Below are 10,864 nucleotides of genomic sequence, written 5' to 3'. Positions count from 1 at the left end.
ACGATATGCTACCTCTAGAAGTGAATGAAAAGATCAGAGACACTTGATATTTATTGTTTAACACAAAATGATTTCATTGTGCAATACAATTTAGTTCTGTCAACACATGAATATTACAGCTTTTATTTTCATCTCCTGTCCAAAGCTTTGCTTCCCATTATTTAAGTGAGGTGTGATAAGCTTCAAATAGTAAGTAGCAGGGTTCCAAAAAAATACAGCGTTATACATCCCCACGTGTTGCTACAACTGTTTAATGTACCGCTAACTTTTTACACTTATGACTTTAAAGTGTTTCAAAGCTCTTTTCAAAATGTTTTCTCTAGTGCACTGGGGTTTGAGGTCTGTCATCTAAATGACTGCAGGAAGAGTGATTTAAAATAAATAAATAAGTGCTCTGGCTTTTCTGTTCTGTACCACATCATGGATCGTTATTGCTGTGTTACCTGTTTGACAACGTGGGCAATAATCCTTACGCTAGAAGTGCACTAGAGTGGCCATTTTGAAAAGGGCTTTGAAACAGACTTTGTAAGTGTAAAAAGTTGCCAGGATGTTAACAATGAAAATAAAGATTATAGGTACGTTGTTTAAACAGCTCTAGCAACACTATATCTTTCGGAAACCCCGCTGCTTACTCTTAAACATTACACTGAAAAAACAATGCGATCCTCTGATGGAATTAGATGGATTAAAATGGTATCTTGTTAAAACGTGTTCAGTTCCTGATTCTAAACATCAGTTTGTTTCTCCACCATGTAAACAAGGATTTCACACTTAACAATTACCTGGATAAAACAGTAAATACGATATTTTAATCCATATCATTGCATCACTGTAAATTCAAGCAAAAAAGACTACACTGATTGCCTCAGTGGGTAAACCATTGAGTGACTGAAACTACTAAATTCAGAACCAACCAGGACAAACAAACAAAGTGTGAACATGCCCTTATATTCATATAGTGATGCAGCTTAATCCTGTTGCACAAAGTCACATTTAACAATCACAGTAGGCTTTAAAACAATGCATTTACTTTTACATTGTAAAACAGAAAAAAATAGGTGTGGCACTATGGTACAGCTTTTGGAGTTAAATATACTGGGAACTGTATGGGGGGGGGATTAGGGTAAAGTTTCATCTCATGTAGTAATAGGTAAGAACTAAATCCCATTTACAGAAGTGAATGGGAAAACCAGAGACATTGATTTTTCCCTATGAAGGTGTAGTTTGTACTGTCAGGAGGTAGTTTTGTTTATGCTACTACAAAAAACATGTGGAAAGGAAATATGGAATCAATTAGCCATGTAAATCACTCAAAAATATATAAAAACTATTTACAAAGATAGCAAAAATAAATCAATTCATCAGTTAAAGAAATTCATTTACACGAGGAGAATCAATAGTTTACAGCATCTTAAATGTGAAGCAGAAGTATTAATGAATGCTTTATTTATTATGTGTACCTTAGGTAAACACCCAACAGTTCCATTAAAAACAAGTTAACATTAATGTTACATCAATTACATGTTTATGCAACAAAGTGAAATACAAATATTTAAACTAGAATAACATCTCTGGAGCATCTAGGGTGTGCTATTTGAGAAGAGTGCAAAAAAGTGTATCCTTAATTTGTTACAGTACAAATATATATTGTTTATATCTTCCAATTATATTATATATATATATATATATATATATATATATATATATATATATATATATATATATATATATATATACATACATACATACATACATATATAACACAATTATTGACCAGTGTGCGCTGTTCTGTTTATTAACACAAGCTTGTATGAAAATAGATGCAGGACTGATCAATGGGTATATAACTATATTACACATGCAATGTTTCATGACAAATTGAAACCTTTTCTGCAGCAGGAAAAAAATAAAAATGCATACAAAAATCTTGTAATTATACTTTGTTCCCACCATTTTAAATTCTTCAACAAAGTGGCCTATTGTGATAATGGTAGCATATTTTTCAGCAAACTAAATGTTTAAGGTGCATTTCATAATCTTGCGGTTTTCATCACTTCTTTAAGGAGATGAGTTATCCCATTATATTTATTTGGAGTTTTCTACAAGAAAAACAAAAAGGAAATTCCTTAATAAAAATAGAAAAAGTTGTTCAAAACACAATTTCTACAGCGGCAGTGGCGTAACCATGTTGGTTCCTGGCTCAACCACTTGACAGCATACAGAGGGATCAGCTTGATTGGTTGGACACCTTTAACCTCTTAGGTACCACTGTCCTATTATATGTACAATGAGTTTGGCTTTTTGTTTTTTAAAATGATAATGAAAAACCTTACCTAGGAATATGTGGCAGTTGTTTGTGATTTCTGCATTATTTTTGGAAATTATAACTGATGAAACATGTTTGGATTTTTACAGCACAATTATGTCCACATTTAAATATTCTTACATTTTACCTGCATACTATCTTTATCTGAGACCTACTTAGAATTTTTTTTTTTTTTTTTTTAAACCAATAAAACACAACATTAGCAATATATTTTGAATAATGTCAACTATGCACTACTATTTTTTCTGGAAAGCGGCTTTCAAAAGGAAGACATTTCTACTGGCCAATCATATTTTATTGTGGACTATATAATAGAATACACTGTAACACATGATGTGAGTGGAGTTGGTGAAGAAAAAAACTGTGGTGTGAAAGACACAGGCGGCAATGTGGCATAAAACAAAAGATGTTAGCGATTATGTCAAGGAAAATTAGGATTTTGTGGAAGAAATTGTTAAAGGAAAGACCAAACTTGTGTGCAAATACTGCAAGGTTGTAATTTCCGTGGTACCCGGAAAAAATCTATCAACCTCATCTGGTGCGGTACAGATGTCATTAACAGAAACTGTAACAAGAATGAAAAGAAAGCGTGAGGAAAAGGAGGACGTTTGTCATGAATTTGTTTGAGCAATGGCACAATCAGGGACCAGTTTAAACCAAGCGGATGGGCCTATCGGTGATCTGTTTCGCAAAAGAGCTCCTGCAGCAAAAACCATGCCGCATGCACACCAGCTTTACAGTAAGTATTTGCCAGAAGTTTTTGAAAATGATTTGGAACACATTGCAAACATGGTGGGAGATAAAAAAAAAAAAGTCGTTACCCTTGATGAAAGTTCCGAGATACATGGCGATCCAGTTGTGAGTATCCTGTTCGCTTTCTATGATGATGAGAACGAAAATGGGAGAAAGACTGGAATGGCCGATATGGAAATTGTGCAGGTATGTAATTCTTTAGTGACACTGCTTGGAAAAGCTTTGAACAAATTCATAAAAGTCATGGTCTGATGTGATATGTTTGTGCTCAGATTCTGCAAACGACATGATAAAACTGTTCCATGACTTGAAATCTACCAACCCTGATTTTAGAGCAATACATGCATGCACTTGTTAGACATATCGATAAAGGCTGGCCTTCTTTCAGATCATTTTCAAGATCTAGTGGATTTTGGCATTCATGTGGGTGCTTCAAACATGCACAGGAGCTGAAGCGAGCTTACTTTGCAACTGGCGAGGAAAAACAAACATGATCTAGTCTGTTACGATGTCTCGTTGGTTTTCTTTTACCGAAGCTGTGAACTGTTTGGTTGAATATTGGAGACCGTTTACAAAATTTCTGCTAAGTGACGCAGCCTCTGGAGCCAAATGCCACAGGCTGTACAATTTGATCAGTTCTGAAGAGTGACTCTGCAATCCTTTTTTTTTTTTTTTTTTGCTACTAATGTTCCGACTCTTGTGATGTGCTTGAAAAACACTTCCATACAGTTGTTTTTTTTTCTTATTCAGAAAGACTTTAATATCCTAGTTTATTAGCCTAGTTTTTATATCTGCGATAGATGCTTTTACTTCGTTTGTTTTTTGCTACTAACATGGACTGTTAGAACTCATACAGTTTTTTTTTTTTCGTAAGACTTTTATACCCGTGTGTAAATAGTTGTTTTTATACCTGGGACCTTTTACTTCTCACAATTGCCTGAATCCTAAATGTGGACATCTGCACTTCAACACTGTACATAAACAATTATTATTTACCCTCAACCCCACCTCCCTCCAGAACTACCGTCCTGTCTCCCTCCTACCCTTCCTCTCCAAAACCCTCGAGCGGACTGTACACCGCCAGCTCTCTGCTTTCCTGTCTAACCACTCTCTGCTCGACCCTCTCCAATCTGGCTTCCGCTCTGCTCACTCCACTGAAACCGCCCTCCTGTCTGTCACCAACTCACTAAAGTCTGCCCGAGCTGCCTCTCTCTCCTCTGTCCTAATTCTCCTCGACCTCTCTGCTGCCTTTGACACTGTTGATCACTCTATTCTACTATCATCTCTTGCTGACCTGGGGATCTCTGGCACTGCTCTGGCCTGGTTCTCCTCCTACCTCTCCAACCGCACTTACCAGGTAACCTGGCATGGAGCAACCTCCACACCTCACCCTCTCTTAACAGGAGTCCCCCAAGGGTCAGTCTTGGGTCATCTTCTGTTCTCTGTCTACACCTGCTCCCTCGGCCCCCTCATCGCATCCTATGGTTTCTCATACCATTTCTATGCTGATGATGCTCAGATTTTCCTCTCCTTCCCCACCTCTGACTCCACCATCTCCTCCCGTATCTCTACCTGTCTGTCTGCTATTTCCTCCTGGATGCACTCACCTCAAACTCAACCTCTCTAAATCTGACCTCCTTTTCTTTCCCTCATCCTGTACCTCAGAATACTGTAATCTGCCAAGTGTTTAACCTGTAGTAGTTTGTATTTAATCATATCCTGATGTAACTAGGAGGCTGTGTGGTCTAGTGGTTAAAGAAATGGGCTTGTAACCAGGAGGTCCCCGGTTCAAATCCCACCTCAGCCACTAACTCATTGTGTGACCCTGAGCAAGTCACTTAACTTCCTTTTGCTCTGTCTTTCGGGTGAGACGTAATTGTAAGTGACTCTGCAGCTGATGCATAGTTCACACACCCTAGTCTCTGTAAGTCGCCTTGGATAAAGGCGTCTGCTAAATAAACAAATAATAATAATAATAACTATCACTATCTGCTGTATTATTGAATTGTGTTTTGTCACACTTGTACTTTGCTTGAACAAAAGTTATTGTATTTCTTGCTCTTATTGTATTACTTGTATTGTAACACTTGAAATGTATTTGCTTACGATTGTAAATCGCCCTGGATAAGGGCGTCTGCTAAGAAATAAATAATAATAATAACAGCCTAAATAATAATAATTATTATTATTTATTTATTAGCTGACGCCCTTATCCAGGACAACTTACAATTGTTACAAGATATCACATTATTTTTACATACAATTACCCATTTATACAGTTTTTAGTGGAGCAATCTAGGTAAAGTGCCTTGCTCAAGGGTACAGCAGCAGTGTCCCCCACCTGGGATTGAACCCACAACCCTCCGGTCAAGAGTCTGGTGCCCTAACCACTACTCCACACTGCTGCCCTAATATACTGTACACTGCTCTAATATAATTGTATTAGACTTACAGTTACAAAGTACTACAATTAAGGAAAATGTTCATTTAAATTATTATAGAAACCGAAAGCTGATGTGTTTGAGTGGTGTTTATTTTTGATAACCAAAAAGAACCGATTTTGCAAAACAATAATAAAAACCAAAAAAAAACACCCCTGAACTAAACAAAAAATAAAAAATGAAAAAAATCAACCTCTAAATATGAATCAATAAATAAATATGTATTACTTGTCATGACACATGTGCATCAACATGTGAAATGAAATAAATATGTAAAAGAAAACCTATAGGAAAGTCTATGTTAATAAACTATAATAATAAAGTAACAGACAACAGTATGTCTGCCAACAATGATTTATTTAATTGTCTTGCCATCTTGAAATTATATTCTGTAGTGGAAACGTTTACATTATTGTGTGCATATCAATTTCTGTACATAAACAGTAAACAGATACACAGAATATCCTATTATCAAAGCAGTGTTTTACAAACAGCAAGAACAACAGAATAAATAGTGCTACAAAACGCTAACTGTTCGAAGCATACATAGTACAACTGCAATAATAATTGGTTATTCTCAAGATCTTTATAAGCAATAATGGACACTACTCTCGATTATTTTCTCAAAATAAATATTTATAAATAAAATAATAGTTCATCATTCATTTATTATCAGTAATAAGGAAAATAATAGTTCATGAAACATTATCTGCTTCTATCCACTTGTTTTTATATATTTATATATATTTTTTTATACATTAAAACACCTTGCATAACGAGTGGTGGAAAGGAACATAACCGTTGCCTCGACCACTCGTGTGCCAGGGCATCTACCGCCAGCGGGTCCCTGCCACCTATCGTGGAAAACCAGAGGGGACACTGGGATGATTCCTGGGAAGAAAAGATATTTATCTCTGCTTTCCCGAACCTCTCCCAAATGAGGCTCAACACCTTGGAGTGAAACCTCCACTCTGAGAGGAGGTCCACCACCTAGTTTGTCACACCGGGTACATGTACTGCCCGCAGTGAGAGGAGGTTCTCGTGTGTTCAGAGCAAAAGCTTGCGAGCCACGTAATGGAGACTAGGCAACCTGAGGCCGCCCTGGTGGTTGATGTAAGCCACCACTGTTGGGTTGTCTGTACGGACAAGCACATGTCTCCCTCGAATCTCCTGCAAAAAATACTGCTAGGCCAGAAAAACTGCCTGCAGCTCTAAAACATTGATGTGGAGACCCTACTAAGGGGGGTCCCACACACCTTGCACACCCCTGCCATCCCACACAGCGCCCCAGCCCAGGATGGACGTGTCCATCGTGACAACCTCCTTTCTGGTGACACTGCCTACCACGAGGCGTAGATGGGCCAGTTGTTTCCACCGAGACTGCCTTTAGACAGTGATGAGACACTGTCAATAAGCGGTGGCGGTTCAGTGCGGGCTGAAAACCCTCGCGGTTGAACCTGGCCTACAGAGGGTGCATGTGCAGGAGACCCAAAGGAAGGGTCTGGGAAGCTACTGTCACCAAGCCCAGAAGTTTCTGGAACATCACTACCGTGAGCGCTCTGTTGAGCTGTACCGTCCGACACAGTGGACAGCATGGACCTGGAGGAAACTGCCTGGCGGCGGGCGCAGCCGGTTGTGCAAGTCTTTGAGGCTGCTGGGGCCTAGGGTGCCAGTTTGCCGCTGGTTTACGTACTGGAGGTGGTCACTTGGGAAGTAGGCGAGCCAGCTCCTTAGTGGATTCCCTCATGTGGTAAGAGAGCTGCAGCATCCCATTTACCGCGGGACCATCAGGCACGTGCTTGGGAAAGCTGCCTACATGCAGCTACCAGCACAGCCAGGTTTCTACCTACAGCCTGTCCATTGAGCTTGGACACATGGAGCAGGTTTTTGTTAACCAAGCGTGGTGAGGGCCTGTGGTGAGGTACAGGTTCACCGGTTCGCAGTTACCGCGGATAGCAATGTACAGGGATGCCCACCTGTACAAGCCACTGGCAAAACCACTCAGTCAGTACCACACACAAGACTAAGGGAAGTCTGCTTGTTAGAGGTACTAACAGCCTTTGCAATGGTGATGCAAAAGCAGTCACCAAAGCAGTAGCAAGATACTGTGGGTGAGACTGCAAGCAATCTCAACCGAAGCCAGTGCTGTAAAAAAAAAAAAAAAAAAAAACACAACAGGAGAAAAATATCTCTCCACAGAAAACAGCAAAAACACAATTACAGTTCACAAAATAAACGTCTTGTACTTTAAAAAGAGAATTTAATTTAACTCCAGCCAGAGCTATGCAGCCTGGGTAGAGCAAAAAGTCTGCCGATTTTTGTTGCTTGATCCCTGGTAAGAAGCGAATCAAGCCGCTGGCTTCACACGGGGCACAAGGCCGCTGCAGGACGTAACAAACAACAGGCTGTAGTACACAATATATGCATAATTAATTAAAAAAAAAAAAAAAACTATTACAGCGTATAAAATATCGCATAAATTACGTAAAACACAATAATTAGCGAAAATTATACAGTCATAAGCAAAAAGTACTTATCTGATAGCAGGCTCCCCTGTCAGGTCAGCCTTGAAAGGAAAAACGGCGTTGAGGTCTGTGAGCACAGTAAATCTATGCCCTCGGGGGCGGGTCATAACTGCGTCACAAGCTCGTTGAGCAGCTTTGACATAAATTATTCAGGTTTCCGGGTCTCTAGGAGTTAAATAATGGTTACATTTCGTACTTGAAAGGGAACTGAAACTGTAGTACAATTTCAGTGAAAGTATGAGAGTGGTAATCTATGGTAATAAAAAATGCAACAATGTTTTCCTTCTTATTATGCCCCATGCAGGATGAAATCCCCAGTGGAGGGGATATAGTGGACGTGGGTGTCCGTACTGTGTGTCACTTCACATTTTTCCATAAATCTGGAGAGCCCCTTATCAAATTCTCATGAAACATTACATTATTTAATATAAAGTATTTAGAATATTAGATTCTGGAGATGAAGGAGGGTGTCTGGGTGTCTGTCCTTCTGTATGTCAAACCTACATATTTGCGTATATCTGGAAAAAACTTGTATATTTTGAATGTCTATGTTTCTCCAATAACCTCAGCATGTTTCTGCTTTCATAACAATTTACAATTGAAGTAGAAGTTGAAAGGTTGAGTTTACTAACAGCAAAACTAAATAATAAAACACTCAATTGTAAGGTATGTAGAAATAAAATAAAAAACAAATTCAATTATTTGTCAAACATTTCTACAAATAAGAAGACTTCTAGTCAAAATGTTTGTCAAATAACTGGACTAGTTTATTTTAGTATTTTTACATAACCAGAGAACTGTTCCAAATGTAGTAGCAGACACTCAAAAAAAAAAGAAAAAAATTCATATACCAAATGTGCTACTTTCGCAACACCTTTGTAAATCAAATATACAGTTCACATTTTATAATTTTTTATGTATATAGGCCTATATTTCAACACAGTCATTTTTATTGATTTATTTTTGTCAAGCTAGTGCTATACATTAAAATCATTACAGTAGTAAAACAGTAGAGCAGCTATGTTTAGAGTTGTGTGGCATTCTAGTAGCATTAGAGAATTCTGTGTAAGTGTCTGTGAAACTTAACCAACATGCACTGTGCCAAAAACATTAACCAACAATTAGCATTCTTTAGACTTATAAACAAATGTTCAATACTAACTATAACAATGTTTGCACTCTGGGCTATGGGGAGATATTTAAACTACAGGATATCAAAACAAACAGTTTCTAAATATGTCTCCGCCCGACCAGTCCAAAGACAGCACATTAATTGGGGTCATAGAGAACACTGCAGCACTATATCCACTTCTTTCATGCCAGGGCTGTCACATGGGTTTTAAAGGCCCTACAAAAATAGAAGTTTATATTTTTAAAATAAAAAAGAATACAACATTCAGTACATATTTAATATATGAATCAGTCAAGTAAATAAGCAAGGCACGGTTGGATAGTAAATGCGATTTTATATATTTTCTTTAAATATATCTGATACAGCATACGTAAATAAATATTGACATATATTTTGTTTAAATATAGCTGACATAGCATAAGTAAATAAACAAATAACATGAATAAAGAAAATGTTTTTGAAGTTCATACTGCATACTGTAGTTATAAATGTTTTTTGGCGTCCAGCTGTCTGTGCTGCTTGCTGACTGCTGCATAATCCAGTTTATATCCCGGCCGTCATATCTGTTTACATCGTCGAGTCAGAAAACAGTGACAGTGATGTTTTAATCACCATTTTAATGTTTGGAGCATCTATCTTTTGTAGTATGTTTTGTAATTCATTTTCTGTTAAATCACAGAATCGTTTTTCAGCCATTCTCTCTTGTTGTGAGTGCAGAGGAGAAGGGCGTTCCTTTGAAAAGGGGCGGGACTGACAGTGATGTGAACCAATCACATAAGTCTATTGCCCTGTTCTTCATAAAATCAGGATAAAACTATTAGAAAAACGTACTTGATCCCTCAGGAGCCTTTTTAAATTTTGTTTAACGTATCCCTATTCTAATAGCACTTGAGCCCTCAGGAGCCTTCGGCATGTAACTGTACGAAGTGGGCATTACCACACGATTAAGACAGCTCCTTCGGGCTGAAATGCTTCATTTAAATCTCAAATCAGGAATGATCTCCGTGAACGCACCCAAAGTGCTGAAAGAACGACTAATGAGATGCATCCCGGAAATGTAGTGGAGTAAAAATGTACAATATTTTCTAAACAAACGTACTTGAGTAAAAGTATCCCAAAAACAAATACTGTAGTGTAACTAAGAATTTCTACTTTGTTACTTTACACCCCTGCAGGCCAGTATTTCCAACCACTGATTCATATATATATATATATATATATATATATATATATATATATTCACACCACCCACTCGATATATCATGGGTGTCAGGGTCCAATATAAATCTGCTATATATCGAGGGCCGCGATATAGTGAGAAACACATAGAAAAACAAATAGGCCTACTGCACAACCACTCCCTTGTTTTATCGGGGACATCAGGGTCCAATATAAATCCTCTACGCAACCTGCTTTTTAACCCTAACCCTACATCTTGAAACACATAGAAAAAAACAGATTGTGTAACTAATAACTTTATTGTTCACAGATATAGAAAACTGGCAATCACTGTATGCTACATGGTAAGCGTTAAAAGTAATACGTACATTACACACTGTACCAGTTATCTAATGCGGTGAATAATATTCAGATGCATGCGCAGTTACCCTGTAAAAATGGGGAGCCAATTCCAGGACCACGATATATTACTGTTCGTGGCATGATGTGCCTCTAGAACTGGGGTGGG

At 38.0% G+C, this 10,864-nt stretch overlaps 1 protein-coding gene across 6 annotated transcripts in view; it reads right to left on the bottom strand.

The window, feature by feature from the left end:
• The window catches only part of lcorl (ligand dependent nuclear receptor corepressor-like), a 107,247-nt gene that overhangs the window by 39,369 nt on the left and 57,014 nt on the right, over positions 1–10,864 (bottom strand). Inside the window, exon 8 of one of the 6 annotated variants that reach the window (XM_034035591.3) lies at positions 1,768–2,099. The exons of 4 other annotated variants lie outside the window; for them this stretch is intronic. In XM_034035591.3, coding sequence (XP_033891482.3) covers positions 2,086–2,099 — 14 coding nt within the window. In that variant the 3' untranslated portion in view covers positions 1,768–2,085. Of the gene's footprint in view, positions 1–1,767; positions 2,100–7,706; positions 9,394–10,864 lie in introns of those variants that run through there. One more of the 6 variants, XM_034035589.3, reaches the window with a different exon arrangement.

This window comes from Acipenser ruthenus, chromosome 1, assembly GCF_902713425.1.
Source record: "Acipenser ruthenus chromosome 1, fAciRut3.2 maternal haplotype, whole genome shotgun sequence".
Taxonomy (NCBI): domain Eukaryota; kingdom Metazoa; phylum Chordata; class Actinopteri; order Acipenseriformes; family Acipenseridae; genus Acipenser; species Acipenser ruthenus.
Note: the sequence above shows the minus strand (reverse complement) of the source record. Positions and strands in the feature narration are given on the sequence as shown.